The sequence below is a fragment of the Sciurus carolinensis genome, chromosome 17 (assembly GCF_902686445.1).
Source record: "Sciurus carolinensis chromosome 17, mSciCar1.2, whole genome shotgun sequence".
NCBI lineage: Eukaryota > Metazoa > Chordata > Mammalia > Rodentia > Sciuridae > Sciurus > Sciurus carolinensis.
Window position 1 is genome coordinate 3,269,370 of NC_062229.1, and position 19,644 is coordinate 3,289,013.

General features: G+C 58.1%; 1 protein-coding gene across 3 annotated transcripts in view; it reads left to right on the forward strand.

The window, feature by feature from the left end:
• Nucleotides 1-19,644, forward strand: part of Catsperd (cation channel sperm associated auxiliary subunit delta) — a 42,049-nt gene that overhangs the window by 18,189 nt on the left and 4,216 nt on the right. For all 3 annotated transcript variants that reach the window (XM_047531335.1, XM_047531337.1, XM_047531336.1), the window contains 8 exons: nucleotides 3,240-3,416; nucleotides 5,072-5,185; nucleotides 5,862-5,951; nucleotides 6,569-6,627; nucleotides 10,049-10,127; nucleotides 10,245-10,297; nucleotides 16,330-16,404; nucleotides 18,171-18,299. In XM_047531335.1, the coding sequence (XP_047387291.1) occupies nucleotides 3,240-3,416; nucleotides 5,072-5,185; nucleotides 5,862-5,951; nucleotides 6,569-6,627; nucleotides 10,049-10,127; nucleotides 10,245-10,297; nucleotides 16,330-16,404; nucleotides 18,171-18,299 (776 nt within the window). The remainder of the gene's footprint in view (nucleotides 1-3,239; nucleotides 3,417-5,071; nucleotides 5,186-5,861; nucleotides 5,952-6,568; nucleotides 6,628-10,048; nucleotides 10,128-10,244; nucleotides 10,298-16,329; nucleotides 16,405-18,170; nucleotides 18,300-19,644) is intronic.

The window sequence follows — 19,644 nt, forward strand, 5'->3', positions numbered from 1 at the left end:
TGAAGCTAATATCACCCTCATACCCAAAGCAGGCAAAGACACATCAAGGAAAGAAAAATTTAGACCAATATCCTTGATGAATATAGATGCAAAGATCCTTAACAAATTCCTGGCAAACCATATACAAAAACATATTAAGAAAATTGCGCACCACAATCAAGTGGGGTTCATCCCTGGAATGCAAGGATGGTTTAACATCCGTAAATCAATAAACGTAATCCATCATGTCAGTAGACTTAAGGATAAGAATCATATGGTTATTTCAATTGACGCAGAAAAAGCATTCAACAAAATACAACACCCCTTCATGCTCAAAACACTAGAAAAAATAGGGATAGTAGGAACATACCTGAACATTGTAAAGGCTATTTATGCTAAGCCCACGGCCAACATCATTCTTAATGGAAAAAACTGAAAACATTCCTTTTAAAAATGGGAACAAGACAGGGATGCCCTCTTTCACTACTTCTATTCAACATTGTCCTTGAAATACTAGCCAGAGCAATTAGACAGAATAAAGAAATTAAAGGGGGCTGGGGAACTCAGTTGGTAGAGTGTTTGCCTCACAAGCCCAAGGCCCTGGGTTCAAATCCCCAGCACCACAAGAAAAAAAAAAAAAAAAGAAGAAGAAGAAGAAGAAATTAAAGGGATACGAATAGGAAAAGAGGAACTTAAGCTGTCACTATTTGCTGATGACATGCTTCTCTATTTAGAGGATCCAAAAAACTCCTCCAGAAAACTTCTAGACCTCATCAATGAATTCAGCAAAGTAGCAGGTTGTAAAATCAACACACATAAATCTAAAGCATTTTTATACATAAGTGATGAAACATCTGAAAGGGAAGTTAGGAAAACAACTCCATTCTCAATAGCCTCAAACAAAATAAAATACTTGGGAATCAATCTAACCAAAGAGGTGAAGGATCTCTACAATGAAAACTACAAAACACTGAAGAAAGAAATTGAGGAAGACCTTAGAAGATGGAAAGATCTCCCATGTTCTTGGATAGGCAGAATTAATATTATCAAAATGGCCATACTTCCAAAGGCAGTATACAGATTTAATGCAATTCCAATTAAAATCCCTATGACATTTCTCATAGAAACAGAAAAAGCAATCATGAAATTCATCTGGAAGAACAAAAGACCCAGAATAGCCAAAGCAATCCTGGGCAGGAAGAGTGATGCAGGAGGTATCACTATACCAACCTTAAACTCTACTATAGAGCAATAGTAACAAAAACAGCATGGTACTGGCACCAAAATAGACAGGTAGACCAATGGTACAGGATAGAGGACACGGAGACATACCCACATAAGTACAGTAACCTCATACTAGACAAGGGTGCCAAAAACTTACAAAGGAGAAAAGATGGCCTCTTCAACAAATGGTGCTGGGAAAACTGGAAATCCATATGCAGTAAAATGAAACTAAACCCCTATCTCTCACCCTGTACAAAACTCAACTCAAAATGGACTGAGGATCTAGGAATTAGACCTGAGACCCTTCACCAAATAGAAGAAAAAGTAGACCCGAATCTCCATCATGTTGACTTAGGACCAGACTTCCTTAACAAGACCCCTATAACATAAGAAATAAAAGCAAGAATCAATAAATGGGACAGATTCAAACTAGAAAGTTTTTTTCTCAGCACAGGAAACAATCAACAATGTGAAAAGAGAGCCCGCAGAGTGGGAAGAAATCTTTTCCACACACACTTCAGACAGAGCACTCATCTCCAAAGTTTATAAAGAACTTAAAAAACTTTACACCCAAAATACAAAGAACTCAATCAATAAATGGGCTAAGTAAATGGGCAGACACTTCACAGAAAAAGATATACAGGTGATCAACAAATATATGAAAAAGTGCTCATCATCCCTAGTAATTAGAGAAATGCAAATTAAAACCACCCTAAGATTTCATCTAACTCCAATTAGAATGGCTGTTATCAAGAACACAAGCAATAATAAGTGCTGGTGTGGATGTGGGGAAAAAGGCACACTCATACATTGCTGGTGGAGTTGCAAATTGGTGCAGCCACTCTGGAAAGCAATGTGGACAATCCTCAGAAAGCTTGGAAGGGACCCACCATTTGACCCAGCTATCCCACTCCTCAGTTTATACCCAAAAGGTTTTAAATCAGCATACTATAGTGATGCAGCCACATCAATGTTCATAGCTGCTCAATTCACAATAGCCAGACTGTGGAACCAACCTAGATGCCCTTCAATTGACGAATGGATAAAGAAACTGTAGTATATATACACAATGGAATATTACTCAGCCATAAAGAAGAATAAAATTATGGCATTTGCTGCTAAATGGATGAAGCTGGAAAATATCATACTAAGTGAAATAGGCCAAGCCCAACAAACCAAAGGCCGAATGTTTTCTCTGATAAGTGCATGACAATATATAACAATGGGAGATGGCGGCGGGGGGAGGGGAGAAAAGAATGAAGGAACTTTGGATGGTGTAGAGGAAAAAGTGGTGGGAAGGGGTGGGGATGGAAAAACAGTAGGATGAAACAGACAGTATTACTCTATACGTATGTGTGATTGCATGAATGGTGCATGAATGGTGTGAGTCTACATGGTGTACAACCATAGAAAGGAAAAGTTGTACCCCATTCGTGTACAATGAATCAAAATGTGTCTCTAAAAATAAAAAATATTTTAATTAAAAAAACAGAAGTCGCTCCTCTGGCCCACCTGCACCCCGCCCTTCCTGGCCTGGTGACACTGGTCCTCGTGTTGCTGAGTGGCCTCTGTTGGCCCGGGAGGACCGTGTCTTTCTGTGCCTGACCTCACGGCCGGAGTCCTCCTGGTCCTGGGCCAGTGCTTTGAGAAGGAAGCTCCGCCCTCCCTCCCCCCGTCGGCGCAGGGCCAGGCACTTTCCCCCCGGGCCCACCGCCGGCTTCCCAGAAGTTCCTGGTGGCCCCTAGAATGAGTTCATTGGGCTTGAAGCACAAATGCGTGGACCCTTTCTTTGCGGTCCCCACCCTAGCACCTGGGACCGCGGCGTCCTGGGGACAAGTTCCGTAGCTGCCTCTGCCTCTGAGGGGCCGGCTGGTGCCCTGTGGCTGTGCGAGGCTCCTGGCCACCTCCCCACCAGGAGACACCAAGTTCCCATCGTCCCCGAGGGGCTGGGGCCCCGAGATCTGCTCGCCAGCGGGACCCGGGGCTTTGCCTTTGGTGGGGACTTGGATCTTGACCTCAGGCCTCACCCCACTCAGCTGGCGGGGCAGAACCTCTGGTCTCCGGAGGCTGCACTGATGTTCTCCGGCGCGGGGATGCTGGACATCCTGAAGCCGCTCCCGGACTCCGCCTTCCCGGCCTTCGACTTCCAGAAGTGCCTCCTCAATGTCCAGGCCACTCTCATGGACCCCAGCCTCGAAGTGGCCAAGTGCAAAGTAGGTGGCCTGGCCGGGTGGGAGACCAGGGAGGCCCGGGCATCAGAGCCCCGGACGGGCGCGGGCAGGAAAGGAGAGAAACAAAGGGGAAAAGAAAAGCCCAGGACTGCCAGCTGGCACGGCCAGCAGGCAGGTGAGGCCCAGGAGGCGGACTTCAGGTCAAGGACCCTGGGTGGGGCTGCGGCCCGACCTCGCCGGAACTGCTTCGGGCCCCTGGGCTCGGAAAGGAACTGAAGTTACTTTTACGTTTCTTTCATTCGGTTTTTTTTTTTTTTTTTTTTTTTTTTAACGATACTAGCCCTATGGTGTTTTCTTAAATAGTTTTTAGGTGTTTATGGACCCTTATTTTATTCGTTCATTTTTATGTGGTGCTGAGAATCAAAGCCAGTGCCTCACACGTGCTCGGCAAGCGCTCTACCATGGAGCCACAACCCAGCCCCAAGTTTTTAAAATTAACATCATTGATCATATTTTTCACAGTACCAGGGACTGGACCCAGACAACTGAGCTACACCCCAGCCCTTTTTGTTTTTGTTTTGAGACAGGGCCTTGCTAAGTGTTGAGGCTGGCCTTGAAGTTGTGATCCTCCTGCCTCAGCCTCCTGCTGGCTGGGAGGGCAGGCGTGCGCCCTTTCCCCCAGTTCTCCCTCACATTGTTCCCCTGGGTGAGCCAATAAAGAACGGAGTGGTCTCCTGGTAAGATGATCCTGGCTAAAAGCATGAAGTATGTCCTTCTGGCCACCCAGGGAGGGACAGACAGGCTTGGAGAACGAGAGCGATTTGGCCACGGTGAGCACGCACAGCCCCTCCACATCCCGCCAGGCTATCAGCCCCAGTCTGATGGGTCGTCTGGACCCTGCCGGGCTCAGGTTTGCCAGATGTGCTGAGGCACAGGCACATGTTGGACCCACCAGAGAGCTCTAGGCTCACCCCAATAGCCAGGGCTCCCCAAAGATACGTGGAAAGGGAACAGAAGAAATACAGGGGAACCTATTTGTGGAAGGACTTTGCTGGCTTCTCATCACTGTAATGAAATGCTAGAGGCGGGTTACTTTTTTAAAGAAAACAGGTTTATTCAGCTTCTGGTTTGGAGGTTGGATGTCCACATGGGGCTTGGATCTGGCAAGGCCCCCAGCTGCATCAGATGTGGCAGAGGTGTGTGGTCTCCCTTTCTGTCCCGGTAGAGCCACCAGAACTCCATTCATGGGCTCCATCCTAATGACCTTTTCCCATCTGGTCACTTCCCAGAGTCCCCACCTCTATGCCCAGTGGGATCGGGTCTCCACCCCCTTAATACCATCAGCATTGAACTTCCGCCTGATTTCTGGGAGACAAGCCATATTCAGGCCCCAGCAGACAGAGACTAAAAGGGATGACCTTGTCCAGAAGAGGCCTCGGAGCCGGGAGGGGCAGGAACGCATGGCGGGGGCACAGCCGGCTAAAGACGTGCCAGCCGCAGTCCCTGCAAGGGCTGGTGGGGAGCGTCTGGAGGGCAGGGAGGGAGCCCCGGGCCAGCAGTGGCACAGTGGAAGTCCAGGTGAGCGCCCAGCCGCACCGAGGCTCTGACCCCAGGACCCCTGCCTGGGTCCCTACCTACCTGCCCCTTTGTTTGAGAAGGAGCTTGTTCTTCCCTCTTCTTTCTGTCTTCCTAACTAGATAGAACTTCTGGAGAGCAGCTCAGAAGGACACATGTACACCATTGACATGAACAGCAGGCTGAACCTGTCCGTCAAGCTCATACCCCGCCTGGGCACCTCCCCGATTCCACTGGTGAGCTCTCGGCCGCAGCCCCCCACCCGGCTGCGCCCAGACTCTGGACAGTCGCCCCAGGGAGAGGGCCCCTCACGGGGTTTCCAGGTACCTGGGGGTCTTCATGAGGCAGCGAGGTCCCGAAGGGCGGGTGCAGCACGATGCCTCCCGACGTCCTGAGACGGGGGCAGGGACCTGGCAGAGCGGGTAGGGCAGCAGACCCTGCGCCTAGGATGGGTTCCAGGGACGTTAGGCCTGTGGGAAGGGGCTGTGGAGCTGGTGGAGATGATCCTTCAGGTTCGCGGCAACCTGGCGCACCCTGGCGGTCAAGGTCTGTGAAGGACGCCCCTCTCTCCCCAGAGCTTTTTTGTCCACAGTGTCCACTAAGTTGCCCAAGCAGCCTTGAGCTTGTGATCCTCCTGCCTCAGCCTCCCCGGCTGCTGGGATGACAGGCGTGGCCCCCAGCCGGGCGAGGCTGTGTATTGGAGAGGGCACGTGCCTGACCCTGCCCGCCCCAGGCCTGGGACCAGGGCCCCGCCCTCGTCCCCAGGGCCCCTCCTCCCGTCTCCTCCAGCCTGCAGCCCCAGGCACCTGCGGGTGGCTCCCAGGCCCGCAGCTGAGGGGAGCCTGGCCTTCACCTGAGGACAGGCCTCTGCCTCGGCCCTGCTCAGGGCCCTCTCCTGCCGCCTCCCCCCAGGTGATGGTGAGCAACCCCTACTCCCTGGGGCTACAGGCCTCCATCTACGAGGCCCACAACACCTACGACGGGAACATGGTGTACAAACTGGTAAGTCCTGCCCACTGCCGGCAGCCAGGCGAGGCGCTCGGCCCGACCGTGGCTCCGGTGCCCTCGGTGTCCGTGGGGACCCTCCTTCCTTCTTCCCTTGCTTGTGCATATGGAGGGGGGAGATCAGGGAGTTGGGGGACGCACCCCTGCCCTCGCTGGTGGGGGTCGGGCAGCCGTCGCCCACGCGTGACCTCAGCACAGCATCACGTGGAAGAGGCCTGGACAGCCTGACAGGGAGCCCAGTGGGTAAGCTGAGGCATCAGGATCGGGCCACTCCAGGGGGCACTGAGCCCAGCAGTCTGGGACCCGTGTGCCTGCAGGCCCGTGAGGCCTCACGGTCACACCCTGCAGCTTGAACTGCCCCAGTGCCAGGGAAGCACCCGCTGCTGCCACAGGGCGGCTGGTGTGAGTGGCACAGCGATGTCTCGCCCGGCCAGCCCGTCACACCTAGATGGCTGCCAGGCGGCCGCTCGGGGGCGGGGACAGAGGCTGCGCGCGGCAGTGAAGGCCCACAGCTCAGGCAGCCCCTGCAAGCCTCCAGGGGCAGCCCCGGGCGCAGGGGCCAGGGGACGTCCGAGCCGGCCCTGCTCCAGGTGGGGCCTTGTGCTTGGTTCCAGGACATCCACCTCCAGCAGCAGCACCACTGGGGAAGGGCCGACCCCAACTTCACCTCCAGGTGCGTGGCCGCGGGACGGGGGGCTCCTGCCGTCTGCCGGGTCCCTGAGCCAGAATGGGAGGAGCAAGGCCGGGTGGACCCAGCCCCAGGGCACTGTGTGGGCACAACTGCCGGTGCTTCTCCATGGGCACATCTGTGTTGTGCGTCAGTTCCCTGCCCGTGGCCCTCCCGTGCGCTGGTCCTGGGGTGTGGGTCTCTTGCTGAGCGCGCGAGGAGCACTCCTGGGTGTGGAGAACCGGGAGCCAGTGCACGGAGCTCAGCGTGGGGAGAACCCTGGGAGGGCACACGCGGGCGGCACGGTGGCGTGCCGTGGTGCAGGACGGGCAGTGCCTCCCGCAGCTTGGTGTGTGCGCTGAGCCCCTGAGAAGCTCCTGTCCCTGCCTCGGTGTAGTGGCTTCGGCCTCGCGCGCAGGTCGATCTTAAGGGCAGAGCAGCGCCGGGGGTAGCGACTAAGGCAGAGCCAGCCTGTCCGTGCTAGAGGAACGGGGTCACCGTGGCAAGGGGTCCCGTGTGTCCCACAGGCTGGATCGTGGGGGCCCAGTTTTATTCGAGTCCCGTGGCGTGGCCTCTCGTCCAGACACTTTTGGAAGCACTCTCGTCCTCGCGCGAGGGCTTCTGTTCCCGGGGACGTTGCCTCCTTCCACCCTGCGCTTCGCAGGTAGCCACAGCCGTTCGGAGGTGTTCTCAGGGTCTGTCGGGGGCTGACGGCTCGCGGTGGTGCGCACACGTCATCGCACTACAGGGGAGGGTGCGCTGGTCCACAGAGCAGCTCGAGCTAGGGCCCAGAGAATTCCGAGATGGGGACGTTCACCTTCGCATTTTGTTGCTTTGTTTCCTGCAAATAACTTGGGAGCTGCTCCTGGTTTGTCCCTCTACTGCTTTGGTCCCCTGGATCCCACCCATGCTTCCACTCTAAGACAAGTAATTGTTGCAGAGGTCTCTGTATTTTGCAGCTGCCCTTTTGTAAGAAGCACTTTTCCCAAATAAAACAATAAAAAAAAGGAAAAAGAAAATGCCTTGCAAAGTAAACAGAATGAGCACACGGGAGTCGACATGCCTCAAAGGGACGCGCGCGGCCGGAGCGCAGCCCTGCGTGGCCGAGGGTGGGAGAAGCCTGGGGTCCAGCTCAGGACGCGTCCCTCGGCCACGAGGAGGAGGACAGCCTGACTCACGGTCAGGATGGGATGCCCGGCAGGCGCCAGGCACTGAAGGGCTCACTGCAGGCCCCACTCGGGGTCCCAGGCAGGAAGCAGGGGAGTAGCCCCGGCCGTGGAGCCACCGTCGCAGGCGCAGCTGGGGCCCAGGGGACGCGGGCACTACCCTGGGCTGCTCCAGGCCCTGGCTGTGCTCGGGCGTGGCCGACGTGGCCAGCTTCCTGTTGAGAGTTCTACTCCCGTGAAAAATGAGTGACTCCGTACGAAAGAAAAGCAACTCACAGGGTGAGGCTGCCGGCGTCGGCCCGCGCCAGGCCGGAGGAAGGAGAGCAAAGGAGAGACGCTCCCTGACCAGTGACCTCCAGAGTCACAGAGTGCAGAGCAAAGGAGAGACGCTCCCTGACCAGTGCCCTCCAGAGTCACAGAGTGCAGAGCAAAGGAGAGACGCTCCCTGACCAGTGACCTCCAGAGTCACAGAGTGCAGAGCAAAGGAGAGACACTCCCTGACAAGTGCCCTCCAGAGCCAGAGTGCAGAGCAAAGGAGAGACGCTCCCTGACCAGTGACCTCCAGAGTCACAGAGTGCAGAGCAAAGGAGAGACGCTCCCTGACCAGTGACCTCCAGAGTCACAGAGTGCAGAGCAAAGGAGAGACGCTCCCTGACAAGGGACCTCCAGAGTCACAGAGTGCAAAGGAGAGACGCTCCCTGACCAGTGACCTCCAGAGTCACAGAGTGCAGAGCAAAGGAGAGACGCTCCCTGACCAGTGACCTCCAGAGTCACAGAGTGCAGAGCAAAGGAGAGACGCTCCCTGACAAGTGCCCTCCAGAGCCACAGAGTGCAGAGCAAAGGAGAGACTCTCCCTGACCAGTGACCTCCAGAGTCACAGAGTGCAGAGCAAAGGAGAGACGCTCCCTGACAAGGGACCTCCAGAGTCACAGAGTGCAAAGGAGAGACGCTCCCTGACAAGTGACCTCCAGAGCCACAGAGTGCAGAGCAAAGGAGAGTCGCTCCCTGACAAGGGACCTCCAGAGTCACAGAGTGCAGAGCGGGACCCCAGGTGCCCCGGCTGCACGCGGTACATGACCCACCCTTAAACAGGAGACCCCTGAGACACGTACACCCCAGGCCCTCTGTCATCAGGGGAGACGCGCTAAGGAGAAATGAAGATGTTGAACCGAAGGCCCCGGGGGAATGGCAGACTCATGACAGGGCTCCATACGACCTGAACCGTGTCCTCCAGAGGAAAGTGCAGAGGGGACAACGAAAGGTCCAGGGCTCCTTCAGAGACGGGTCCCGACTCAGGGCCCGAGGGATTGCAAACAAGAGGAAAGGGAAACGCAGCCGGGGCGGCCGGGGGAGAAGGCGGCGTGTCCCGCTCTGCTCACCCCTGTGATGAAGGGCCTCGGGTTGTGTCAACAAGTGGTCGTCTTGCTGGTCTCTGCTGCCGCCGTCCAACGCCCGAGACGGGGTGACCCGTAAAGAACAGGCTTATTTCTCACGGTTCTGGAGACCTGGAAGCCCAGGGCCACGGTGCTGGTGTCTGTGTCACCCCACGGTGGGAGGTGGGCGGCCGGGAGAGCCGGGAGCCCCCGCCAGCGAGGGGCAGCGCACTGTTGCTCCCAGGCACTCCACGGCGACTCCCTCCTCCCTCGGAAACATTCGTCCATTCCTCGTGAGCAGCTGCTTCTCAGCAGGCTCCACCTCTCCCTCTCCACACTGTTGTCCTGGGGGTGGGCACATTGGGACCAGAGCAGCTGGGTGTCACCTAACAACACTGACCAGGAGAGGCGGGGACTCAAGGAATTAGCCTCCTCAACAACAGAGGTCTCAGCATTTAGGGATGGGTGGGTGGTGGATGGAAGGTGGGTGGGTGGACGGATGGATGGGTAGATGGATGACTGGTGGATGGATAGATGGATGATGGGTGGATGGGTGGATGGATAGATGGATGATGGGTGGATGGGTGGATGGATAGATGGATGATGGGTGGATGGGTGGATGGATAGATGGATGATGGGTGGATGGGTGGATGGATAGATGGATGATGGGTGGATGGGTGGCTAGGTAGATGGATGATGGGTGGATGGGTGGGTGGATGGATGGATGATGGGTGGATGGGTGGGTGGATGGATAGTGGATGGGTGGATGGTTGAATGGTGGAAGGATGGATAGATTGGTAGCTGAGTGGATGGATGGGTGGATGGACAGATGACTGCTGTTTTCATGTGACATTGGTCACTAATAACGCAAGCTCTCTTGCCTTGCAGCATAAAGCGACCCACCATCTCTACCTTGACTGTGGACATAGCCAACAAGGAAATTTCGTGTGTGGATATGAAGCCCCTGGTAGGTCCTACCCCTTTCCTTCACCTCCCTGTGTGTGCGTGTCCCTGGGTGGCCGTGCTCTCTGGCCAGCGGTCGGTGACCCTCACTGACCTGCCTGTCTGTCTCTGTCCTCTGCAGTCGATGCTCATTTCAGTGGGTTGTGATCTAGAAAAGAAGATCATTGTGCAGAAGTAAGTGTGTTGATACGGGGTGGGGTCGTGCCTGGCTGGGTGGCCACAAGGGGACAGTTGCTGATGGGTGGCGTAGAGTGTCTTGCCATTTTCCTGTACGTTGAACACGCCCACAGTGAAATGTCAGTCTACGCTGGTAGAGCGCTTCCCTGGCATGCGCAGGGCCCGGGGATCCATCCCCAGGACCAAGACCCAAAAGAAGCCATTGAGTACTAACGTTAGCAGCCGAGCCCGCTCAGCTCACACTGCTCCTCTCCCTACTCTCCACTCCTTCTGTTTTTTCCTCTTACTTCCCTAATTCCTCATTTCCATTAAAATTGCTCAGGGTTTTTTGGTTTTAATCTCTTGGTAAGAATAATTTAGGAAATTTGCCTCCAGCGTCCATGATTACCCCAGGAGAGAGTGTCATGGGAACCCAAGGGAGAGGGCGGAGATCGGAGGTCCGGCTCACAGCCTCCCTGTGCCCGCGTGGGCGGCCGTGTGCTGGGGAACGGGCCACAGCCAGCCGGGTGGAGGAGCCCCGACGTGTGGCTCCTGCCCATTCCTGTGGTGTCCACGCCCCCACATCGGCTGGCCCATGTCAGGTCCCCGCGGGAACTCGGCTCAGGGATTCCTGAAGGCGGGCGGTTGCCTCTGGCGTGCTCCACAGCACAGGGCGATGGCGGACCCAATGGCAGCGTCCAGCTTTCTTCACCAGCACAGAGGCTTTCATACAGTTGATCGATGATGTGTTTAGATCGTTATCTGCAGGAAAGGGTTTTAAATACTATACAAACAGTTCGTACCAAAAAATTAGGCGAAGGCTTGAACAGGCACTTTCCAAACAAGAAAGAGCCTGAGAGGAGCCACTGCGAAGGTGCTGGGCTCCCGGCACTGGACAGGACATTAGAACTTCCATGAGAGCCGGGTGTGGTGGCCACCCTGTCGCCGAGCTATGTGGGAGGCTGAGGCAAGAGGATCAAAAATTGAAGGCCAGCCAACTTAGTGAGACTCCATCTCAAAGTATAACAAGGGCTGAGGCGTAGCTCGATGGTGGACTTCCAGGCTCAATCCCCAGCGCAGAGAAAAGGCAGTTTGCAGGGAGCCGGTGACAGGCACTTGAGGAGGGCAAGGCCCCGGGAGCACCCGAGCTCGGGCTCCACAGCTCCGGGCTGGCGCTGCCTTGGGTGCAGCCTTCCAGCCACCTGCAAGCCCACTCAGGAGCCAGCGGTTCTAGGACGCTCACAGCGACTTCATCCGTGATAGCCTCCAGCTAGCGAGGTGGCCACGTGCCTTGACGGAGGTGGAGCAGCCCAGCATGGCATTTGGATGCAGAGGAATGTCCCAGGTGGCGTTCCCAAGTGCTGCTCATGAGCACCAGCGGGCAGGCCAGCCAGCCAGACAGACAGATGGCATTCGGCCCTCCCGGCTGCAGGGTTGACCAGCTGCAGGACGGGAGGTTGACATCGTGTCTGGGAACTTTTCTCCTGCGCCCTAAGCGCAGCCTGCGCACGTGGCATCTGCCAAGCGGGCCTGGGAGCAGGAGAGGAGCCCACGGTCGGCCTCTCGCGGCGCCGAGTGCTCCGTCTTCAGCCTTGGCCTGAGGAGACGGGCCTGCCCTCTGCTCCCCCAGCCCTCTCGCGAGACCTCAGACCCACCCCTGCGGATGCACGTGCCGTGGAAGCCCGGCCAGTGCTCGCCAAGCTGCCAAGGGCGTCCAGATCAGCAGAGTTGAAGGCCTAGAGGAGCCCAGGGAGACGGGCGGCTGGATGGCAGGTGGGACCCTGGGGTTGGTTGCAGGATGGGAGGTCCTAGGAGACGCTGAGGAAGCACAAGCTCCAGAGAGCAGGTGTTTCCCTCGGCCCGAGTTACGCCACGTGTGTCCGACCGAGGACAGACGCCACCTGCAGCCTGAGGCACAGGGAATTGGGGGCATATGGGCCCGTGAGCAACTTCTCTGCAGACAGAGCCATCTAAAATAAAACCTGTACTGACGTGATCAGGGCAGCGGCCTGGCGACGCACACCCTGGCGCCAGCAGCTCCAGAGACCGAGGCAGGAGGACGGCGAGTTCAAGGCCAGCCTCAAACAGGCCTGCCATGCCTAAGCACCCCTGGTACAGCCACTCGCCCTGGTCGGCCTGGGCCTCCTCTGGTCTGGCACTGAAAACCCGCCCCCAGGAGCCCTCGGTGCCGCTGGCCACGGGGAGGGCTGTCCGTCCGAGGCCCTTTGCCCCGGTCATCACCAAGGCCGTCCCTCCATCCAGACCCCGTCTGCCTGTTGCTGCCTTGAAGGAAAAAGTGACCCAGTGTCAAGGAAGCGGGCACCTGCTGCAGGGTCTGCCGGGAAGGACCTGAGACCCACGAGCCAGCGGTGGCACCAGACACTGCTGCACACGTGCCAGGATGGCGGGCACAGGCAGCTGGGCGCAGAGGGAGGACTCGGACGCGCCGGATGCGTAGACGAGGCCGCCTGTTCCTTTCTGACGTTTGGTGCTGGGGGTTGACCGCGGTGCTCGGCGCTGAGCCACAGCCCGGCCCCTTTCAGTCTGTGCTCTGACCCAGGATCTGGCCAAGTTGCCGAGGCCAGCCTTGAACTTGAGATCCTCCTGCCTCAGCCTTCCGGGCGCTGGATCACACGCGTGCCCCACCTCACCCGCCAAGAGGTGGACTTTTGAGAGACTGAGCTTCTGTCCCCGACTGGCCTCCAACTCCCGGCTCACGTGATCCTGCTGCCTTGACCTGGCAGGGCTGCAGCTGTGCACCTCAGTGCCCCACCCACACTCACACTCACTCACACACACACACACACACAGTCACACACTCACCTACTCACACACACAGTCACACTCACACACACACACACTCACACTCACACACACTCACCTACTCACACACACACACACACACACTCACCTACTCACACACACAGTCACACACTCACACACACACACACTCACACTCACACACACACACAGTCACACATTCACCTACTCACACACACAGTCACACACTCACCTACTCACACACACACACTCACACACACTCACCTACTCACACACACACACACACACACTCACCTACTCACACACACACACACTCACACTCACTCTCACACACTCACCTACTCACACACACAGTCACACACTCACACACACACACACTCACACTCACACACACTCACCTACTCACACACACACACACACACTCACCTACTCACACACACACACACTCACACTCACTCACACACACACACACACAGTCACACACTCACCTACTCACACACACAGTCACACACTCACCTACTCACACACACACACACACTCACACACACTCACCTACTCACACACACACACACTCACCTACTCACACACACACACAGTCACACACTCACCTACTCACTCACACACACACACACACAGTCACACACTCACCTTCTCACACACACACTCAAACACTCACCTACTCACACACACACTCAAACACTCACCTACTCACACACACACACTCACACTCACCTACTCACACACTCACCTACTCACACACACTCACACTCACCTACTCACACACACACTCACACACAGTCACACACTCACCTACTCTCACACACACACTCACCTACTCTCACACACACACTCACCTACTCACACACACACACAGTCACCTACTCACACACACACACACTCACCTCACCTACTCACACACACACTCACAGTCACTCACACACTCACCTACTCACACACACACTCACAGTCACTCACACAGTCACACACTCACCTACTCTCACACACACACAGTCACACTTAGTCACTCACACACTCAGCTACTCACATACACACACAGTCACACTTAGTCACTCACACACTTACCTACTCACACACACAGTCACACTCACACATAGTCACTCACACACAGTCACTCACACACACTTAGTCACTTAGTCACACACTCACCTACTCAGTCACAGTCACACACACAGTCACTTGCACACATTCACTCACACACTCACACACTCACCCACACTCACTCACATATACAGTCACATTTACTCACACTCACACTCACATACAGTCACACACTCACACTGACACACAGAGTCACACAGTCACACACGTTCACACACATGCTCACACATCACACACATACACTCAAACACATTCATACACTCACACACACACTCACACACATATTCATACCCATGCACTCTTGCACACACACACACACGCTCACATACACATGCTCACACACTATCACACACATACACGCTCGCTCATACACATTCACACACACACACGCTCACTCACACACGCTCACACACTTTCCTGTGGCGTGTGGCCTGCTCTGTGCGCTTGCCGGATCACTGGGAAGGCTGGTCTTCCCTGGTCAGTGGTGGTGCCCACCAGAGGCTGCAGCGCCTGCCTGGTGCGAGCGCCGTCTGTGTCCTTTGCTGGGCGGGCTGCGTGGGGCTCGCAGTGGCCGGGGAAGGTCAGTGCCCGGGGAAGGTCAGTGCCCAACACCGCAGGAGCCTCGCCACGGCTCACCCTCCTCCACCAGGCGGGTCCCTGGGGACCCGAGGCCACACGGGCCGTGCTCGAGGCTTGGCGGGATGAGGCACCTCCACAGCAGCAGCGCCGCTCGCCCCGCTGGGCTGGACGCTTCACTCTTGCTGCCGCGCCTCCTTCCCGCCAGTGGTCTAGCGGGCTGTCGGCACCCTCTCCTGCCCTGTGGCTTCCGAGACTGGAACGCAGTCCCTGGTGGTCCTGGGGCCAGGAGCGTGCAGACCCCCAGATGGGACCCGGACGGAGGCCTGGGCGCGGCAGGCCTGGCCCCAGCTACAGCAAGGCGCCCAGGCACCGCCCGCCCACCCGGGAGCGCGACAGGGCTGCTCTCCAGGCCCAGGGCGAGGGCGGGCTGGGGGCTTTAGGGCTCGGGATACACGCTGGGCACCAGCCCATCGCAGGAGCCGCGAGGAGCGAGGGTGGCGGGCGAGGGCGGCGGGCGAGGGCACCCGAGTTGTGACGCGGCAGCGGGGCCACGCGTGCTCATTCGACTCTTTGCGGTGCGTCCCCGTCCCTCTCGAGGCCCTGCACGCCGCCGTCCCCCTTAGGGGCCGCCGAGCAGTTCCATCCCTGGGACCCCCCACTCCTGGCCGTCTCTCCTGCGTCAGGTCACACAGCTCTGCTCGCTGTGTCGCCAGCCGCACAGTATGCCCGCGTGTGGCTGGTGAGCCGTCCCCGACTTCAGGGACGTCTGAGGCGGCACGCAGCCATCACGGTCTCCACACGCCCCCAGGGCAGCTCCCGGAGAGGACAGGAACGTGGGGAGTGGCCGGCCCAGGCCTCCGTCACAGCCCTGTCCCAAGAGGCTGCGCCACGCGCTCCAGCGGCCGTTCCTGCCCAGGGGACGAGAGCGTGGCCAGCAAGCCCTGGGAAGGCTCGGCGTCACGGACAAGGAAGCAGGCCAGGCCGCCGCCGCTGCGCTTCACGAAGGTAGAAGGAGCCCCGCGCACCGGGGACCTGAGTGCAGAGCGCGAAGCCACCGTGGGAAGCGGACGGTTCCGCGTAAGAGGAAAAAAGCAGGATTCGCACCCCTGGGGCCGCCCCGTTGCTGGTGGACCCAGAAGAGGACAGAGCTCGAAGCAGAGCCACGAGAGCCAAGGCCTGGGGCGTCCTGGGTCACCGGGGACGAGGGACCCTCACAGGGCCATCCACGCCAGGCGCCCTGACCGCCACTCCACCGTGGATGCACCCGGGGACGCTGTGCTCAGAGACACGCTGCAGTGTCCCCGAGGTCCCTGGAGTCTGAGCCACAGAGACGTGGTGGCACGGGGGGCGGAGCTGGCGTGGGGGGCGGAGCTCGCCGCGGGGAGAGGGAACGTCCTGAGGGTGGTGGGGACGGCCCCAGGCCCAGTGGAGATGCGCTCACGTCACGGCGACTGGCGACTCGCGCCCCGAGTGACCAAGCGAGACCAGGGTGCCCATGGCAACCGCCCGCCCCGGCCGGCCGCCGAGCGCCCCCCTGTCCGGACGCCCCTCACTCTCTTCTCTTGCCACAGCAAAATCTCAGCCTGCTCCAAGGGCATCCTCGACCCCGTGACGCTCCAGGAGAACTACAGCTACGTCATCGAGAAGTAAGGGCGGGGCGTTGGCGCCAGGAGAGCCTGGCTGCGTCCACCTGCGCCTGAGGTGGCGGGGCTGCGGGGCAGGACCGGCCTGGATGAGGGTGTGGGTCCAGGGCTGCTGCAGCCTGCCCGCTCTCCAGTGCCCCCTGGCGGACTCACACCTCTCGGTGCCCAGCACAGGGACCCCCTCCCATGCCGGGCCACCCTCTGCGTCCTGTGTGACGTCCACCCTCCCCAGGAGGCTGGGAGCCGCCGACCCACGGCGGGCGGCCCGTCTTTGTGAAGCCTTAGCGCCTTCCAGGGGGCTCCCACCAGCCCCTCCAGTCTCCGCCTCCGGTGCCCCCACGCAGGCATCTGGGGGGCCCTCACCTGACTTCCCAGAAGCTGAGCAGGACGTGCGCACCGTGAGCTCGGCGGCACTCCCACCAGCCACCTGCACGTCAAAAATGGCATCCAACTGGGGCAAGGGGGCCGCGCCTGTCGTCCCAGGCACGGGAGCTGAGGCGGGAGTGTCCCCTGGGCTCACGGGCTAGAGACCAGCCAGGGCAGCACAGCCGGCCCCAGGCGCCAAACGAAAGCACGCAGCTAAGCATCGTGCCTCTGCTGAGCAGGCGTGGCCACCCCAGCACGCGGCGTCCCACGCAGGCCACGCAGGTGGTGCCGTCCCGGGCATCTCAGGTGCCACGCAAATGCCACGCCCTACTCTCCTCCAGTGCTAGGACGGACTCGGGTGCCATACTGCTGAGCCACGCCCTAGTCCTCTTTACTTTTACTTTTATTGATCGATTTATTCAGTATCAGGGATGGAACCCAGGGGTGCTTAACTACTGAGCCACATCCCAGTCCTTTTAAAAACTGTTTAGAGACAGGGTCTCACCAAGTCGCTTAGCGCCTCCATGGGTTCCTGGGGCTGGTTGTGAACGTGCGACCTTTCTGCCTCAGCCTCCTGAGCTGCTAGGATTACAGGCGTGCACCACCACGCCTGGCTTGGTTTTCATTTGGGACAGTTTTTTGTTTGTTTGTTTTGGTACCAGGGATTGAACCCAGGGGTGTTAACCACTGAGTCACAGCCCCAGCCATTTTTATCTTGTATGTTAAAACAGGGCCTCATTAAGTTGCTGGCTCTGAACTCATGATCCTCCTGCCTCAGCCTCCTGAGTTGCTGGGATGACAGGCGTGCACCACTGTTTACATAAGGGACTCGAGCATCTGTGGATTTGGTGTCCTCAGAGGATCCCAGAATCCATCCCCACAGGACTGATCCCCTAGGATCCCCAGGATGCCTGTAGCTGTAGACACAGGGGTGAGGGAAGGAGAAAGACTGATTTTAAGGAATTGGCTGAGACCTGGGACTCCTGACATCTGCAGGGTAGGTGGAAGCTGGAACCCAGAAAAGAGCACGGGGCCAGGCCATCTGCATGAGGTTGGGCCCGGGACAGGTTGGTGTTCCTTCTGTTCAGGCCTTCGCCTGATTGGGGCAGGCCCACCCAAACACAGCGGCTCATCCCCATCACTCAAAGCAGCCTGATGTAAACACTAAGCTCATGAGAGAGAAGGTGCCGTCCCAGAAACATCCACGTCTTGTGTGACCACATGCCTGGACCCAGTGGTTCAGCCAAAGAAATCCCAGTGTCTTTGGCTCTTGACTCTGAAACCTGCCCCAGGTGTCAACCTCCATTCTGGTGCAAGGTCCCTGTTTGCAAAGGGGACAGGCTGCAGAGGCCCAGCCCAGGGAAGCTCACCCGCCTCCCTCTCTGCCTCCTGGTCTCTCCTAGGGAGTCCTATGACGCCAACTTCCAGGGGCAGAAGTCCGAGGAGGACCTGGTGGTGCCGTACCCCTACAAAGAGCTGGGCTGCCCGCGCCTCGTCTACCACGACACCCCCTGGAAGCCCGTGATTGAGCTGTGAGACCCTCTGGGCGCCCGGGGGGTCGGCTCCTGGCCCTTGGCCCGGCTGCAGGCCGACCCGGGCCCTTGGGGTGTGGGCACTGTGCCCTCCGGCCTCCCGGGCCTCTGCGGGACCCTCCCTCTTCCCAAGCCTCCTCACTGCCTCCTCTGCCGTGGGCTCTGCCCGCCCTGTCCACTGGGGCTGTGCCTGCTCCTTAGCAGCCACTCCCCGTGCCCTCCAGGTGCCACGGAGTGAGGTCAGGGTGTGGCGGGTGCAGGCTGCCTGCTTGCTGTGTACACCCGGGCTTTCTTCTGCGCAGGCTCCCTTGGCCGTCCTAGGGATTAGGCCCCAGCTGTATACCGCATCTCACTCTCCGCCTTTATGTGCTGTCGGCTGGGGTTGGACCCAGGGCCCCTTACCACTCAGCCACATCCCCAGCCCTTTCTATTTATAGAGCCAGGCTCTTGCTAAGTCGCGAGGGCCTTGCTGAACTGCTGAAGCTGGCCTCCAACTTGCAGCCTCCTGCGTCGGCCTCCAAGTCACTGGGCTGATGGGCATTGCCACTATGCCCAGCTCTTTGGTTGTCTTTTTAGAGGTTTTGTCTCCAAATGCAGCCACGTGGGAGTGGGGTGCACTGGGATTGGAGCTCCGACCTGGGAACTGGGGGAGGCCGCGATTCGTGACACTCTCCGCCTGGCCCTGCAATCTGCTGCTTCCCCTTTTCCTGTTCTCCCCCACGCCCACTCCCGCCAGGTGTAAAGTTGGCACTGGTGTGGTGGCTGATGGGTTTTGAAGGATGAGTAGGAGTTTGTCAGGTAGACATGATACCAAAGGCACATCCAGACTCCAGGGAAGAGCTGAATGCCGTGTGCAGCCAAGGCGTGTGGCAACGTGCAGAGGGGCTCCGGGCACACCCGTCCAGCAGGTGCTGAGCGCCGCTGCGAGCCAGGCTGCAGGCCCAACTCCAGGGGCGGAGGAAGGAGCTGAGCCTGGGGAGCTGGGGAGGCCCTGCAGCCTAAGCCACCAGGGGGCGGTGGGAGGATGCGGCCTATGTGCCGAGGGGCCACGTTTCCTGTACCAGGTGGGGTTTGTTTCCGTGGTAGAGACCTGCGGAGGCCTCTGTGTGGCAGTGACGCAGCCCATGGATGAGATTTCTCTGGTGGCTGCTAAGTGGAGCCTGAACCTGGGAGCCAGCATGGTTGCCTGCAGCATCAACCATCCGTGTCCAGAGATTCAGGGAATCGCATCTGTATTAAACATGCACAGCCTGGATTGTGGCTCTCACTGCCCCCACAGCAGGGCCCAGCAGCTGCTTGCCCGGCCTTTATGTCCCACTAGGTATCAAAATCGTTTAGAGATGGT